The 17,951-nt window shown below is 38.8% G+C and overlaps 1 protein-coding gene across 1 annotated transcript; it reads left to right on the top strand.

Annotated features, from left to right (window-relative positions):
* The first annotated feature begins 15 nt into the window (after positions 1-15).
* GALR1 (galanin receptor 1) lies at positions 16-11,607 on the top strand. Its single transcript, XM_009579646.1, has 3 exons — positions 16-719; positions 7,790-7,855; positions 11,266-11,607. Exons 1-3 carry the CDS (start codon positions 18-20, stop codon positions 11,581-11,583), a joined length of 1,086 nt encoding a protein of 361 aa, XP_009577941.1. The 5' UTR covers positions 16-17; the 3' UTR covers positions 11,584-11,607.
* The last annotated feature ends 6,344 nt before the right edge of the window (positions 11,608-17,951 follow it).

Below are 17,951 nucleotides of genomic sequence, written 5' to 3'. Positions count from 1 at the left end.
GGCGTGCGAGGGGGAGGATGGAGCCGGGGGAGCCCGCCGCGGCGCCCCTCAACCGCTCCCGAGCTGGGGCAGAGACGCCCCGCGGGGAGTTCAACCTCTCCGGGCTGCCGGAGGCGGAGGGGAAACCCCTCTTCGGCATCGGCATCGAGAACTTCATCACCTTGATCGTCTTCGGCTTGATCTTCACCCTGGGGGTGCTGGGCAACTCGCTGGTGATCACGGTGCTGGCGAGGAGCAAGCCGGGCAAGCGCCGCAGCACCACCAACATCTTCATCCTCAACCTGAGCATCGCCGACCTGGCCTACCTGCTCTTCTGCATCCCTTTCCAGTCCATGGTCTACGTGCTCCCCACCTGGGTGCTGGGCGCCTTCATCTGCAAGTTCATCCACTACTTCTTCACCGTCTCCATGCTGGTGAGCATCTTCACGCTCTCGGCCATGTCGGTGGACCGCTATGTGGCCATCGTGCACTCCCGACGCTCCTCGGCCTTGCGCGTTTCCCGCAACGCGCTGCTGGGTGTGGGGCTCATCTGGGCGCTTTCTTTCGCCATGGCCTCACCAGTGGCTCACCACCAGCGCCTCTTCCACCGTGATGCCAGCAACCAGACCTTTTGCTGGGAGCACTGGCCCAACCCACGCCACAAGAAGGTCTATGTGGTTTGCACGTTTGTCTTTGGCTATCTGCTCCCGCTGCTGCTCATCTCCTTCTGCTATGCCAAGGTGGGGCAAAGCGGTTAGTGGTGAAGCATGTGTAAAAGGGATGGGGCGGGACAATGGTGGCGGGTGTCCTTGAGCTGTGGGGACATCTCTGGGCACGTGGAGGGACATGGCACTGTTGGGAGGTAACGGGACAGGAGTGAGTTTGTGGCGCAAAGGGAGAGGGCAGGTTTTATCACCGGGAGATGACTGGAGGGGGACTCCTGTGTGTGGCACAGAAAGGTCAGGACAGGAATTGCACAGGGCGGGGATGGGGGTTTGTTCAGGCAATTACTGGGGTCCCTTCTGCCAGATTTCCTTGTTGCAAAATGCTAAGAAGCCCCAGTGATCTGCTGCTTTCTCTGTCGAGGCAACTCTCCTATTTTCTTGCAGTGCTGTTTGAGGAGTTGAACTCAAATAAAGTACAACAAAGCAACAAGATGTTCAGGCTTCAGACAAAGCACTGTGGTTCTTTAAAATGCAGTGCCCTTAAAAATGACGCAAATCCACCTGTTTGGTCTGACCCAGTTAACGTGTTAAGAGCGAAAGGTGCATCACGCTGCCTGGTCCCTGTGAGCCCTGTCTTGCCCCGGTTGAAGTGGATGGGAGATTTACCTCTGACTTCAGCAAGGGCAGGTGGTGCTAGGGAGCAGTGCATGAGGACCCGGGTAGGAAAAAGCAGTAAGTAAGGGTGCCTGAATAATGGTACTTAAAGACTTTTCTGCTCAGGCAAACTGTCACGTTTTTCTGTGAATATTAATTGCAGCCTTCAGCGTAGGGTCCACCACTTGCTGCTGGACGGGATCTGGAGCACCAGCTGCTGCCTGTTGAGTTAGGCAGAGATCCTTCTGTTTCTGTGCCAGCAACCTTCAGTAGCAGCATTTCTCCTTAGGCAGTAATTTACATTCAAGAGGATAGGTCTGCTCTTGCAAATAAGAACTGCTTAAGTGTCGAGAAGTCGGTTCTTTACTTGGCAAGTTAAACAGATGTGATTAATGTATTCAATTTGAACAAATAATTTTATGTTCTGTTCAGTTTTATATGTATTACATCAACTTAATTGTGATGTGCAAATTAAGGATAGAATGGCATCCAACTCTGCTAAAACTGAGTTATGCACAACTTGAAGGACAACATTCCTAAATTACTGTTTGTAACAAAGTAAGTCCGACCTGGAAAATGGAGAAGAAATACATGTTTTCATACATAAACTGAATTCTGTTTTCCCTGGGTGAATAGACTGGTATTTCATCTACAGTGGTGAATATGACTGAGCTGTGAGAGGGATGAAACTTTCTATAGCCATAGATTATCAGAGTTTTAAGAAAATACTACGTATTTCAGGGAGACTGTACCAAATGTGTGCAGAGGGAGCTTTTCAGCTATTAAGAATTCTTACTTGTATTTTTCAAAGCCAAAGCATCTTCAGTTTCAGTATAAAGCACCAGCCTTCAAAGTCTAATTATATGACAGAAGATTGAAAACTAGTCTTTCAAAATGATAACAGTCCTGCATAGTATAGGGGGGGGGGGAAAGGAAATATGCTTAAACAAAATATAAGCATAGTAAATATAACACACCATGTTGTTTCAAAGCACCACTACAAAAGTAGGTATCTCAATATTAGTATGAATATGTAGTTTAAAAAAAAAAACAAACAAACAATGAAACAACTCTATGTGAAATACTTACCGAGAACAACTTAATAAAATCAAGGCCCCTCAAAGTTACAACTAAAATCTTGTCCTTAAATTATTGCCAAGGCTAGGATCTCACCCTTGCTTGGTGATATGTTTTGAGCCTCTGTGTACGATCCTGCTTGCATGATGTCAAGCTGGAGGACCCAACCTGAAGGGATGAGTTCTAGGAGGCACCTAGGAGATATGTGGTATTCCAATCCGTGTCAACGAAGCTGAAAAATGCCGGGACTTGTACAAGGCTCTTTGAGTTATTTGTACCCTGCAGTATCGAGGCTCATTCCTGCCCTCATTAGGAGCCGCTGGCAAATCTCCAACTGCAATATTTTGGTACGTGGGGCAAAGCTGAGGAGAAATTAAGGATGATAGGAGTTGAAAATCAGAGCTGAAGTTTTAGATTTGTCAAAGCCATTACTACTCTCGCAGGTCTCCAGCACAGTGGTCACTGCGAGCTTTTACCGATGTCACTGGAGTACTATGAAGTAGAACAAGTACTTTGGCTTCTGAATGCATGCAGGGTTAGAGGATCGCCGCTGTGTAATAGCCTCAGAAGTATTATAAAAATAAGTGCATTAGTTTCTTAGGGACTTCAGTGGTTTTCATGAACTGTGGATCAGCTAAATAATGCAATCTTCTGATACAATAGATTAAGACAAAGGAGACTCATTTCTCTATTTGAATATATTGCCTTTTCCAGACTCCTTTAAGGCAGTTCTGTTTCTCTTATAAGCAAATTGCAAATGAACTTTCAGTTTTGAAAGTCTCATTTTTTAGGCACTCTAATAAGGAGCTGAGTTCTTTTTCTCTCTCTCACTCTCTTAAATTATGTTAGGGGAGATTTGTATTTTCCCCAGTGGACAGCAAGACTGTTAACAACCTACAAAGTGCTGAAATAGTGCTTGGTATTTGGAAACAGCATCCTCCCACAAAATCAGAACCGGAAATCTCACGTGATGTGCTCTTAAGGCAGAGATTTATGAGATCGTGCCCTGTGTCGTATGTGTACAGCTACCTGTTTCCTCTCTCCCACAAATAACTTTGGGTCAGTTTCAACCAAATTTGATAGAGGAGTGAAAATACCAGAAGGAATGATATTTCCCTAGTTTTGTGAAAACAGAAGTCAATGAAGAAGGTGGAGAGTCACCATCTTCTCTCTCCTTTAAGGAGCCAGTTTGCACTCAGCTGTTAAACGTCATACAAGCCATAAGGGGGAAGAGTCTTATGTAGCTTCTACTTATGGAGGAGAAACGTCTTTTTGGGAACACATGATCAAGAAATCACAAATCCATAGGGAACCAGCTTTTGTTGGCTCATGGAACTACTCTTGAAAGGAGCTTACTACTCCAGGCAGAGGAACAGGGAATAAATATATAGTTATTAGTTGAGTTATAGCGCTACATACTACAGCTTGTATTAGCCTGTATTCTTCTTTTTTTATTGTTTATCACATTATTTATCGTATACAAAACCTGACTTTTTGAATGTGTTTTGTAACATTGCTACGGCGTTTGCTCATTAATGTGTTCTTAAAGGGCAAAGCGATAAATGATTCCCAGTGAGCTTCTAACAATTGACGTTTGCCAGGGTAGTGCAAGGTGACAACTGATTTTGGGTGCCTCTGCTTTTGGATACCCAATTATGAGGCTTCAGTCCTTGAAAGTCAGGCCTCCTTCAATCAAACCTTTAGGTTGGACACCTAAAATCATTAGCAAACTTTTCCTTTTATAGACGTATAATGTTAAAGGCTTTTTTAAAAAAATTATTTCTTGCCTTAAGAATGTTTCCGTTATTATCTATCATTCTGAACATTCTGAATGCATGGAAGATAAGTATGATTTATAGACTTGGTTAAAAGTAAGCCATGAAAAGTAGGAGGCTCAACATAAAATACAAGCTTACATGGTTCTTGGCTTAAGGTACTAGATCTTAAATTTTGCTGAGCAGCGAGGGAAAACTTTATTAAACTACACTGAAAAGAAAAAACAAAGGATATGATCCATTAGTGACACTATTAAACGAAAGAGGGTGAAGGATCTGTTGTGACAATAGAAGTAGCAGCATTACTTTAAAAAATGGATTGCAGGCAATGGCACTCGGATTTAAATCAGGTTCATACTATAAAATATGGTTCAGAATGCAATGCTTGCATTACGGCTCTGTTAAACAAGCAGTTCATTCTTACTAGATAATGACCTTGGGCAGGCTTTCCTGCTGCATGGTTTTCAATGGCTGCTGATGAAGGTGCAGTCAGTGGAATGATTATATACAGCCAGACAGGAAATATGCTTTGCAACAAGTGCAAACTTCAAAATTTGTATTGTTTGGTAGACCTATACGAATAGGCACAGATAGTTTAAGCTGTTTTTTTCTCTCTCCCTTGTTGGAAAAATCCCTTTTTCAACTTGATTTGGTCATAGTTCCTCAGTCTGCGCTCTCAAACCATCTGGAGGTAGTCCCTGAAACAACTGCAAAAAAAAAAAAAAAAAAAAAAAATTAAGAAATGGATAGTCTGTAGGCAAAATCCAGGGCCTCCCAAATGCCATCAGTGGTAGTTGTGGTAGTACAGTCCAGACCAGCCTGGCCCTTCTTATACTTCTATGATGCTACAAGTCTCCTTACACCCTCTTTCACAGCCGTGTAACTTTCTTCCCCCAGCACCCCACCCTCATCTCCAGAAAAAAAGGAAAGCTATTCCTTCCCTGAGAGCCAAATACGCTCTCTGATCAACAGGTACCTGAAAGCTGGAGTTAGAAAAGTTTCATGTAAAGAGTTAATTTTTCCACAGAGCTGAATTTTTTAAAAATGTAACACCTTATTGGAAAAGATTGTGACCTATTTTTCAGCAAGGTGAGTATTTCATTCCGTGAGTTAAAAATGCATGTGCAAATTTATTAGTGGATGTTTTGAAAGACTTTCCTTAGAGAAATAACCTGAGACAAAATGAGAGGCACATGTAGAATTATTGTTCATTCAGGTGAAGTGACAGTGGCTGTTAGAGGAACAGTTGATTATTCATTGGCCCAGAGAAGAGATAATTTGAACGGAACAGTGAAGAGAGGTGTCTTTAATTTGCCTTGTAGTGTTTGTGCATAAACATGGCTTTTAATATCCCTCCACAGTGTTCTGTATAGGTCTCTGAGTGCTGTTCCACCGCTGTTGATAGGTAATTAAATTCTGCCTATTTCTCTTGCTGCTGGTTTGCATACCATCTGGTACACTACCATGTAGAGCCAGCATGTTTTCACTGCAGAGACTTATTTTATGAAATATGTATATAATCTGAAAGAGGGGAAGTTGAGAAGGATTCATTGGAAGGTTATCATCTAAATCTTCAACACCCCCCTGCCAAATATCCAGTTTAACAGCTTTGTCTACTGCATCTTTCATGGGGCTGGAGAGAGATGCAATGCAAAACTTTGTGCTAAAATTTTCAGAACAAAAGAAAAAAAAGTTTGTAACTTTAAAAGAAGATTTTGCAGTTCTGATTTCTGGGAAGAATTCATCTGACTTTAGTTTTGGGCTGTGAGGGAAAATCACAGGGTGATTTGGTGGGTGGCAGGTGATGGGATTTGCAAAGGCCCAGTAGAAACAGCCCGTCGTTGTAAGTTATGTGAAGGGGGTACGATAGGTGAAGCAGCAGTGATGGGAAGTGAACTTCACTGTATTTCTCCCATGCTCTTTTTTGGTTTTACATTTTTCCACCCATGGACTAAGCAATTCAGCTGTCTTGTACACGGTGCCAGCAGGTGAATAAAGAGTGTGTGAGCCAGGGGATCGTCTCCCTGGTCTTCTGCTGGACCTTAGGGGCTCTTCTGTCCTTTCCTTCTGGTCTGCTTCATCCTGGAGAAGGAAGAAGGGCTGAAGACCTTCTCAGAGAGAACCCATTTATTTTTCTCCTGCCTTTCCTGAGCTCAGGTTAGCCTTGGTAGCGACCTGGCTAGTGTTTCAGAATAGGGAGAGCATGCAGGGCTGTCCTTCATGCACAAACATGTTAGTGCACAGATAAGCACAAACGAACTGCGCTTCCGATGTTAAGTGGTTACAAGTAATTTTTATTGTTGTTTGTGGTTCACTGGTAGCTAAGAGTAGATACTTAAAAAGTGGAATCCACTGATGAGCTATGGTTATTCACAAATATTGTCTGATTTCTTTTAATTCATTATGTATGTTTCTAAGACTCAAATGTCAGAGTGGGATCAAGTCTATAGGTCGTCTTGGCTGGTGTCTGTCCTGGTAGTGGTTAGCCGTGCATCCCAAAGAAGTCAGAGAAAACATCCCCAGATGATACGAGAGAGTTTGAATTTATACCCGTTTCCCCACCTCAAGAAGTCTCCTTATAAACCCGAAAATTTAGTGTTACATTCGTTAAAAATATCCTTTTAATGCTGGATGATCTTACCTACTAAATTGTTCTCAGTTCATCTTAGAGCTATGTGAAGTGCAACCTAACATCATCAACCTTATCTACTGAGCTCTACACTTTGACACGCTCTCTAAAAAATTCCTCTTACCATATTTTAATTAAACCCTCGAGTTTAATTAAGCATCTCCTTTTTTTTAATTCTGTATGGTTTACAACTTGTTAAACACATTCAGCTGAAGAGCATATTCCCTGCCCACCATGCCTGCAAATCATGCCATATGAACATATTCAATTCAGTTAATGATAACTGCAGATAAAGTAGGGCATGCACATCTATGCATCCACTGCATGCACCTCTGTGCATCCAAAATCTTATGTGTAAATCATTGTGTTAAAATTTGCACCCTGCTCTTGGATGATGAGTCTTTTTGAGACGTATTTTAAAAAATTACTTGTGAAAGGTACTTAGCAAGTGTCATCAAATTGTTGATAAAGGCCATGCCTCATGTGAGATACATTTAAGTATAAATTATTTTTGAAAGCCTAGGCTTCTTTCGAAGATCAAATAGCACCAACATCCTGATTATATTAACCAAACATCCATCTGAAGAAAGCAAATTATGCAGGTGACTCAGAAAAGCTCTGACTCAAAACATACACTTTTTATGTTACATGCAGTAAAGGTCATTCTAAATTAACAAGCATTGACATTTTTATGGAGGAAGAATGACTGCTAATTCTAGGTGCGTGATGGGTTTCCATTTGTTGCCTTGTTCATTTGTAATGTGTATTTGATATGTAATACATCTGAATTTTTATGTAAGAATTCAATTATGGTCTGCTTCGTATTTGTTGATTCGCACAGATGCAGATGTGTAATTCCTTTGGATTTTATACTGTGCACTTTTGAAACGTGTAAATTGGATCAGCGATGTTTGTAAGCCACTCACGCTGTACTGGAGAGCATACTCTAAAATATATGGGTTTGAATTTTAGAAAATGGTGAAATACAAGATGCAAATTAATCTTTTCAGGTTCTTAATCATCTGCATAAAAAGTTGAGAAACATGTCAAAGAAGTCAGAAGCGTCCAAGAAAAAGGTAGATTGCTTTCATTACCAATATCTATTTGTTTATATTTTAGTTTTATGGCTAAGCTAATTTGGTATTATAATGTTTGTTGCAAAAGATGTAATGGAGAAAAGGAATTGAAATGAAATATTTAATGATGTATTCAGTGTCTCTCTGAACTTAACAGGATTGTAATCTTTTCTGATCTGAGTTTTCCATCGCAGTGCATCAAGCCATTACCCGAGATCCCCATATTTTGAACTTCAGAGCATCTGAAATTTAGACATGGAGGGACAACCTGCCTCTAATATTAAATGGGGTTTTTTTGCCTCACAGGCATTTTCCCCTAACTTGTAAATCTTTTTTTTTTATTTATTTTTTGATATTTTATGAAGAATTCCTAGGTTATATGATGAGACTTTAAAATGAGGTTTATTGTGCTTCCTGATAGAAGTCTAACAAGAGACTTTCAATGATTCTGCAAGTCTTGTATTGATTTTCCACAAAACGTTTTTTGCTCTTATGTTCAAGACTTAAGTTATATAGTGGTTACAAGTAGAATTGTGAAAGGTCTTTAAAGCAGAATACAAGCTTTGCGATTTAGAACAATATTTGAAAGATGTGTTTATATATTGAATTTGTCAGTTAATATAATATGGTTCTGATTTTTGAGCAGATTTGACCACAGTAATCATTTGACTAACTTCTCAGTTTATGAATGTGGAGTCAGAAAAACCCCTTAGGCTATAGCTCTTCATTTGATCTCATCACTATTACCATATGGGCATGCAGACTGTCTGCAATGTAAATGAGATATACATGGGCTCAACAGAGAATAAGTAATCTATTATTTATGCATTCTCTATTTTTTTTCAAAATATCCTAGTCAATAGATTTTAATTCCTAGAATTAAAAGCATTATGGCCCTGATTCCATAAAATACTTAACGTATATACTTTTGCACTTAATGTAGTCAAAGGCCAAAGGTGTCATTTTCAATGGCATTCTGTACATTGCCATCTCTTATCTAAATTATTCTCAAACTGGAAATATCTGTGCACTTCTCTAAACACTAACTCTTAAAAATGGCAAGTAAAAATCAGATCTGGCTAGGAACTAGCTTTCAGAGCTTCAGGGAAAAGCATTACAGATATGCCCAAGACTGCTTGGACGTATCGGGATTCAGTAACCAAAGGGCCCAAAAAAAAAAGCAGCCCAAAACTTTTTTTGCCTTAGGAAACAAGTTTGTGATTCTAAGGCCTAACTCGTGTTTTTCGAAGCAACTCTTTTCACTAGTGTGCTGTGTCTCTCTGGTTACTGTATCTTTCTTCTTTTCCTTCTACTGTTTTGTTAAGAATGCATTTCAGGCTTAATTATACATTTCTAGCTTTATTCAAACCTTTATGAAAGTTTCAGTAGTAGAATCTTGAAATTAATTTGCTATATGTGTGGAAAAAAGTTAATGAAAAATATGAATGTGCCTAAAAGCTATTTTTTGTGCTTTTTGGTCACAAAGGATCGATATTAACATCATGTATTTCAGGTGGGTTTTATTTGCTAATGAGAAACCCTAAGCAAGCTCCTGTAAGGTAAACAAGAGCTCCCCTTTAGCGTTCCCTTGGTTGCAAGGCATAGTGATGATTTTGGAAAGGTAAGCTCTGAAGTTAGGCTTAGGAGGAATAATGGGATAAAACAGGTGTTGTGAGGTTTCCTAATGCAAAATTATTCTGCAGATATGAAATGCTTTAAGTAAAATAGTTACAAGAGACACATGGTCAACCTCTGCATCTATACAATCTATTGAAAGTCAGTGATTTTCCTGGTGTAATTCTGTTTAGAATTTTGAACAAACTGAAGTAATATGCCTCTTTTGAAGTAATTGTGCGTGTGGTATCCAGACAATCTGTTTTCAGTTGGAATATTAACACATTGAATGGATCAGAGAATGAACTGTTCTTAATTTATACTTCCTTGTTAGCACATATTTTCCTGATGACACCTGAAAGAGAAAATATTTGTGTGACTGTTTGTTAGTGGCAACTGACTTAAAATCCGTAGGGCTAAGGAGAGGAACGGCTTGTGAAAACGGATGAATCCTTGAGACTAAACAAATTATATTTGCTACAGATACCATGTCCTTTGGTTTCTGTTGTGGGATTTTGCTAACCAACAACAATATCTGTCATAAGTTATTTTGGTCTGTTGCCGCAGAAATCAAACTTTTTTCCCTGTAAGTTTCTATAAGTTAAGTCATGTTGTGATTAGGTAGGTCAGTCTGAATTAATACTGAGCATTAATCAATTCAAGAAGTATAGACCAAGTTCAATAAACTAGCAAAAAGTCTAGATATTCTCTGTGCTGCAGTATTTTTCACTCGGTGGCCACTGGGTTAGTCTTGCCTGTGAAGAAGAGCCGAAGTTTTCTGAAAAATTATGTTGTAAAGTGTTAATATAGTAATTATAATGGTCCGTGACATAATATGCTTTGGAATTAATGTTAGGCTTTTATTGGGAGAGTGATTTAGTTGAAAGAGGTACTTGTTAGAGGAGTAGACATTAATTAGTTGAGCAGCTGCAAAGCACTAACTGCTGTTTCTGACGTAAGTGAAAGCTAAAGAAAACATTGACAGTCAAACTCTGCTGTGCCCTGGCAGAATACCTTCGGCACCTGAAAGGTCCGTACTGGCTGATACTGTAGCTGTCTGGATGGATCTAATGAACCTGATGGCCCTTCCTCTCATAAATAATGGAAGTGGAGTCAGGAGGCAGCACTGAGGATACTTTGTGTTCCATTTTTCTGAATTCAGTGTTTGGTGGTGAGCTTTTATTTCCAGATTGGTTTTGACAATATGCAATCACCAGAAATTTCAAGCTCCTTACTTCTCTCTTTTTTTTCTGTAGTTGTATCCCAGAATGTTGTTGTGTAACTCCCCCTGTGGAAATTTTATGTTTAAAGGAGAGACTTTCAAAAAAGCCCCTTCTCCTTTTATAGACACTTGACTGCTCTAAGCTCTTTCACTAGCTGCCTTCATGTATAATAGATCAGAAATCCTTGTGCACCGTACTAAAATGTAGATCATTAGATCTGGATGAGATTTCCCAAAGACCCATGTTACCGTTATTCTACATCGAGCTTACGTCCAGAAGAGACTTTACCTCAGAAAATTGTAGGGAATCAGGAACACCATTCTTTACCTTCGAGCAAAGTTACACATTTGCCTTTTACTGTGGCATTTTCAAGGCTAAGGTTCTCCTTGCAGTAGCTCACTATGCAAAATAAAGCCCAGATAGGTAATGGAGTAAAATCAGTAATAAATACTCCAAGGTGTGTCCTCTCTCAGTATACCTTTTTCCCTCCCCAAATAATGGTTTTTGAAGCAGGTTTAAAGCCGATTCTTCAAGTGCTCACCAGACATCTGTGTTTTCCTTTCCCTGTCTCAGACAGCACAGACTGTGTTGGTGGTGGTAGTGGTTTTTGGCATCTCCTGGCTGCCGCATCACGTGATTCATCTCTGGGCTGAATTTGGAGTTTTCCCACTGACTCAAGCCTCCTTTCTCTTCAGAGTAACTGCACACTGCCTGGCTTACAGCAATTCTTCTGTGAACCCGATTATATACGCTTTTCTCTCTGAAAATTTTAGGAAGGCCTACAAACAAGTCTTCAAATGCCAGATACGTAACAAGTCACCTCTGAATGACGCTAAGGAAAATAAAAGTCGGATAGATACACCACCATCTACCAACTGTACACACGTGTGAACTTTGAAAAGTCCTGTGTGTTGGCTCTTCATTTGTGTGAACTAAACACCTAGAAAACAAAGCACAGTGAGCTTTATCCTGGGTTTATCTTGATAAAGCTAATTGGTATTTAATGTACTGAAGTTGCGTTTGTAGCAAAAGTTTGTGGAACTGGTATGAAAGAAAACTGGGCTGATCCTTTGCATCTTAGATAGCTTTGTCAAATGAAGCTCTTGGACCTTTAAAAGATACTTGAGAAAAAATATTGGAGATGATATGTCTGTATTCTTACTCACTAAGCATACGGTGTGTAAACATTCAAATATACAAGAAGGAAATGTTAATATGGACAAGTAACTTTCTGACATCTTACTCCATCGAAGTGAAGAGATGGCTAAATTTTCTGTCTTACAGATAATAAATACCGTAGTACTATGATTTCAGAGAGGAAAACTTTTGTTCTGTCTTCAGATTGTTTTGACAATGCCTTTTCTCTTTTTACAGTAAAGATGGGCTCTGATTCGGAGTTGAAATAACCCGTGTACAACTTGAGGCAATTGCTTTAGAGAGGAAATGCTAATTTTATCTGTTTAGCTGTCTTTTTAATGTAACACACTGAGTAACGATGGACTTTTTTCCACTGCATATGCCTGCCTTACTGTATGCACAGAACTTCCATGTATGCTATGTAAGGTTTTGTTTATGGCCTGTATGTAGTTGTACCAAAATGAGGATTTGTGTCTATCTGAGGGAGGTTTTTCTTCATGTGTTGCATGTGTGTGTGTGTGCATGTTTGTTAATTTTATAGACTTTGAGATGGAGATACAGTGTTAAATGTGCAATATACACATATGTTTTAAAATATTATGGAACATAAAGCAACTCTGGACAATGCTTAAGCATTTAAAAATAGCATTCCCTTAAAAGTTGTAGGAGGGGCTTGATATCATGTAGCTCTAAATTGGAAAAATTCAAAAGGATGCATTTAAATAAATAGAAAGTATGTAAGGTAAATGGTCCAATTCTGCAAATTCTTAAATAAGATGAGTAGTTTCAGCGATTTTATAAAAGTACTTAATATGTCTTTAAGTGGTAAACCACTAAAGAAATAGCAGAAGGGCACTCAGTCCTTTGAGAACATTATTGTTAGCTGGAGTGAGATATGCTTTTACCTTTTTTATTAATGACCCATAGACTCACAGAGTAAATTAAGTTGAAGGAACCTCCAGACATCCTCTCAAGGCAGGGCTGCCCTCAGAGTTGGATCACCTCCTTGTCTAGGTAAGTTACGAAAATTTCTAAGGATGGCGATTCAACAATTTTTTGGGGGCAACCTGTGCCAGTGCCTAATCACCCTCACTAAAATACTTTTTTCTTATCCCCAGTTGGGATTTCCCTTGATGTAACTTGTGACCGTTGCCTTCTGTCCTTTTGCTGTGTACTTAAGTCTTCTCTCTAACTAACTAATATGTAATTTAAGATGGCAGTTAAATTTTCCCCCAGCCTTCTCTTCTGAAACAATGCATCACTCTCAGTCTCCCCTCATCGGTTGTGCTCCAGCTCCCTGGCCGGATTAGTGGCCTTCTACTGGCCTTCCTCCAGTGTATCCATCCCTCTCGTGAACTGGGGTGTTCAAAACTGAACAGTGTGTTCCAGATATGGCCTCATGAGCACTGAGTAGACTAATCGCTTCCCTTGACCTGTTGGCTGATTCTTGCTAATACAGCCCAGTATTACAGTAATTTATTGCTGCAAGGGCACACCTCTGACTCATATGTAATTTCTGCATTACAAACACACTCATGTCCTTTTCTGCAGAATTGCACTGAGTCCCAGTCCAAGTTTCAGGACTTTGCTTTTAGCTTTGTTGAACTTCATGCATTTGATAGCTCTTACTTCCATTCTTCCGGCTTATCAAGAGCCCTCTGAAAGGTAGCCCTGCTCTCCAGCATATCCACCACATGGGTGGATACCATATGGGTTTGGTATCACGTGCAAACTTGCTGAGAGAGTCCTGCACCCTTGTCTGGGTCTTTTCTCCACAAACCTGCTTTAAAAAAAAAAAAAATGTTCAGAGTGGTGGAACTACATCAACTACGGAGGCTTAGTTCACATGAAAGTGTCTATGTGTCAGTATTTTCTGCTTGGAATCAGTAAAATAATATTGAAGACATGCTGTTGCATGGCGTTTGTGTCCATTCTTTCATATGAAGAGGCAGTTTGATGATATTGCTAGGAACACAAAGTATATGAAAAAAAACCTCAGTTGAAGAAGAAGGGTTTATCTGTGCAGGAAACCATTTTCTGGGTTAGAATTGAGGTTAGGAAACACAGCCTAGAACAATGCTGAAGTTCCTTTGAGTTTTCAGATCCTCATCACCCACTAATCACTCAAATTATTAAAGCACTATCAGACTTCAGCTGAATTTATAACGTATTAGGAGATTTTACAGCTTTGAAAATTATATTTCTTTCCTTTTAAAAACTTGCTTGTAATTTTATTACTTTGAATAAAAAATTATAATGTAAATATGTAATTGTATAAAGTTAACATGTTGAGTTTATTGTTTCATTTGGAAAAGACTTTTTTTTCTTAACTGTACATAATTTTAAACCCAGGTGCTTGATAGTAATGGAGCTACATCTGTTTGAAGTTTGGGGAGGGCGGGGCCCACTGTGCCAGTGCCTAATCACCCTCACTGAAATATGTTTTTCTTATCCCCAGTTGGGATTTCCCTTGATGTAACTTGTGACCGTTGCCTTCTGTCCTTTTGCTGTGTACTTAAGTCTTCTCTCTAACTAACTAATACGTAATTTAAGATGACAATTAAATTTTCAGTGACAGCTAGTTAGAAAGGCCCTACCTGGTTCCTGGTGAGTATCGGTAAAACTTCCACCTTGCTTTTCAGAGAAACCTTAGGAAGCAGCTGGCATGCCAGGGCTCCATTTCCTACCTAAAGCACGCTTTTGTTGACCAGTGTCTCTGGCGTGACTTTGACATACTCGGCTCTGACGTGGAGGTTGTGAATGTAAAAACAGTGTTAACATATACCGAGAACTGTGTCTAACCCCTGAGCAGCTGGACAGTTGTTGTGCCACAAAAATGTCTAATTTGCGCAGAAAATCAGGAAATGGGCACTACGATTCCTTACAACTGAATGTCTGCTTTCAAGTTCTGAACCTGTTGGCAGGGATCGTTGTTTCTGGTGGAGGGGGAAGCAAAAGTTTCACCTCACTTACTTGCCTAATATGCTTTTTTAACATCTTTTTAACCAGAAAGGTTAATTTCAGTGTACCCTGAAGTTAAAAAAAAAAAAAAAAGATTTCTTTGGCTAGGGCAGAATTTTCCACTCATAGAAGAATAAATAATCCCACTGAATTCCACCCTGTTGTGTGAATTTGAAAATATTATTCTGTACAAAACAAAATAGGCAACAGGAATGATTACGCAAATTCCTCTCGCCCTAAAGCAAGGGGTGTGTGTGTGATTAAGCAAATACTTAAATTTCTCTTAAATTATATTTCTCATAAATTGAGGGAATTGCAGAACCCCAACAGAAACTGCTACTCACATATTTTTTTATAAACTCCCCAAAATTCAGTTGTATGTATACTGCCAAAATGCTACCTCTTTGTGCTGCTTCATGAGTGTCTCCTGAAGTTTAAAACGTACACTGCACTTTGAACACTGATGATAGAAGCAACGTATCCCATCTTATCAAGCCGCAGGAGTTGTTCAGTCCATCTTAAAACTGTATTTTAGTGGAAAAACGTAGAAGTCTTCCCTTGTCAGAGTTTTCTCTGCAGAGTGGATGAAGGACCCATGGAGAGGTAGCATCTCTGCAGCACCTCATGCTAACGTGAGAGGGCCTCCTTTCTTGCAGGCTCTGGAAAGGAGCTCAGTTCTGTCTGTTTTCTGAGGTTGTATGAGGACATTGCGGCAGGTTTCTAGCCAATTTTGCATTTCATAGTTTGGAATTTTTACCTTTTGGCTTAAAAAGATGCAGAAATCTCATTAAAACACTGCACCAATGGAACTTTGAAATCGTAAAAACTGATGTTTAAAGCGGTCAGGAAATGACTCCATCGAGGTTCTTTGTGCAACGTTAGCCCTGCCTATTTGTGGGTAGGTGTTTCAGGTGTGACACAAAAGATTACGGCAGTGATCTTCTTCAACTAATAAAGCCTAAAATACATTTTGCATCCTCCAAGATATATGTGGATCCAGATGCACACTGTGCACTACTATACAGAAATCAGATTTAGGATCCATAATCAAAATGGAAAAAAAAAAAATTAAATAGCACTTAACCAACATACTGTTCATCTTGTGCAAACACCCTAAAAAATAATGGGACTTGCTCACCTGTATGTTCAGCTCTGCTAACTTCACAGGTAATTTTATCACCCATTTAACTAATTTTGAAGAAGTTAATGATTTTAGTTGAAAGTGAAGCTAACACTTAATGGCCGCTTCTGAGTCATTAAACTACACATAGTTTTCAGTCAGAAGTATGTACTAAACATTTATGATATGTAATAATGTAAACATTCAGAATTGCCTAAAATTTCTATCTGGTATCAAAAATGTAGAATTTTTCATATGTCTAAGGTAGGTAACAAAATCACGTGCAATAGCAGATTACAAACATATAATCAAACTGGCTGAAATTATATGTAAAACACGATTATGACTGTATAAGGAGCAAACTTCAATTTTGTAGTTGAGTGTTCCCATCTGCAATCTTAATATTCTTTCAATATTTTGTATTATGAAATTAATTAGATCTTTGATTACTTACCAATTCTTCTGAAGTCTTTTTCTAAATTTAAACATTGAAAAAACCCGTATTTTCAAAACAATTTAATTTTTGGCAAGATAAGACATTTTAATGACATGTTTTAAGTTACGGTCCTTTGAGCTTTGTATTCACTTTCACTTCTTATGCATGCACCTCTTTCTTAAAACCTTAATTTTATTATTTTCATAATCTATTATATCTTCATTTTTTAAAAAGTTATGTCACTACCTCCAAGAGACAAACATTAAGCTTTGTATATTTAATGTTGCAGTGAAGTAAATTTTATATTAAATCCAACATTGAAAGGGAGGGATCTTTTTATAAAATAATGTTGTGAATGCATTGTTTTAGACTTTGTTATCTTCATGGTTGCTTCACAGTATGATGTGTCACATTGATATCTGTGGTATTTTGGGAAAGGATAAAAGCAGAGAAAAGAACAGCTTCTAGCTTATAGAGCTTGTGTTAGTGTTGTGTATTCAGTACAGGTACAAATGTTGAAGACCAGAAAATTAAAATTCTGTGTTTATTTCAATGTATAATGAACGTAAAGTAACATGCAGTTGTTTTAAGATATACTGTACTTTGCATGAATGTTCAAGTGATTTTTTCAATAGGTCTGTATTGTCTCTGCTTATCTCTATAATACAAAATACAAACTGCTTTTCTTACAAAATGTTTGCATAATACTTAAAAACAAGCAGTGACTTCAGGAAAACTTCCAGAAAAAATAGCGTCCACAAAACTCCATAGAGTTTCGTGGCTAGATGTCATTATGGGTTGAAAATACCTTTTTGAAAATTTAACTGATATAAAAAACATTCTCATTTTCAAGTACTTAAGTGCAGGAGGCATGGTCCTCCTTTCATTCAGGCTGGTAAAATTCAATTGAAATTGATGGAATTCACTGATATTTCTTATTCAAGTGCAATTTAAATCTCTGTAATTTACGTGTTGCTTAGAAGATGTACAAACAGAGCCAGATCCATGTATTTGAATATGCCATGTATTTGAATATGAAAAGAAACAAAGCTCTCCAACGATGTGAAATCCAAAACTATTTTATTATATAAAGCCTGTATGTGGCTCCACTTTCTGAAGGAGGCAGTCAAATTGGTGCATATTTGTGTGTAGATTTGCATTAACATTGAGCAATGGCTACTTCAATACAGTAAAAATAGCTAGATGAGCGTGAAACCAGAATACGATCAGTCTTGCACCAAATGAAATGTACTTTTAAAAACAAAAGTAAATGCTACAGCGTGACTTTAAAATGATATGCACTTTAATCTCTCAATTTTACTGTGCAGTTCTTAAACAATCATTTGTATATGCATACGTACTTGAATTTGTAGATACATTGGTGCATTTTGGCCAGATACCTTTACTGGATGCAGACTGAGGTCTCATTTTATAGAACTATTGCCTTAAGTGCAGCATTCTCCCCTTGGAAAACTTTGTACCATTTCCATTGCATGGTTATTCCATGCCCTGATAAACATCTAACCGTATTTAAAATTTGCTGAGAAAAATAAAATCTCTCTTTTAGTAATAAATCATCTGAGCTACATAGATGTTTCTAGCAAT

The sequence above is a fragment of the Fulmarus glacialis genome, unplaced genomic scaffold, assembly GCF_000690835.1.
Source record: "Fulmarus glacialis isolate BGI_N327 unplaced genomic scaffold, ASM69083v1 scaffold6676, whole genome shotgun sequence".
Taxonomy (NCBI): Eukaryota; Metazoa; Chordata; class Aves; order Procellariiformes; family Procellariidae; genus Fulmarus; species Fulmarus glacialis.
The sequence above is the reverse complement of the archived record's forward strand: the minus strand, read 5'-3'. Positions and strand labels throughout refer to the sequence as shown.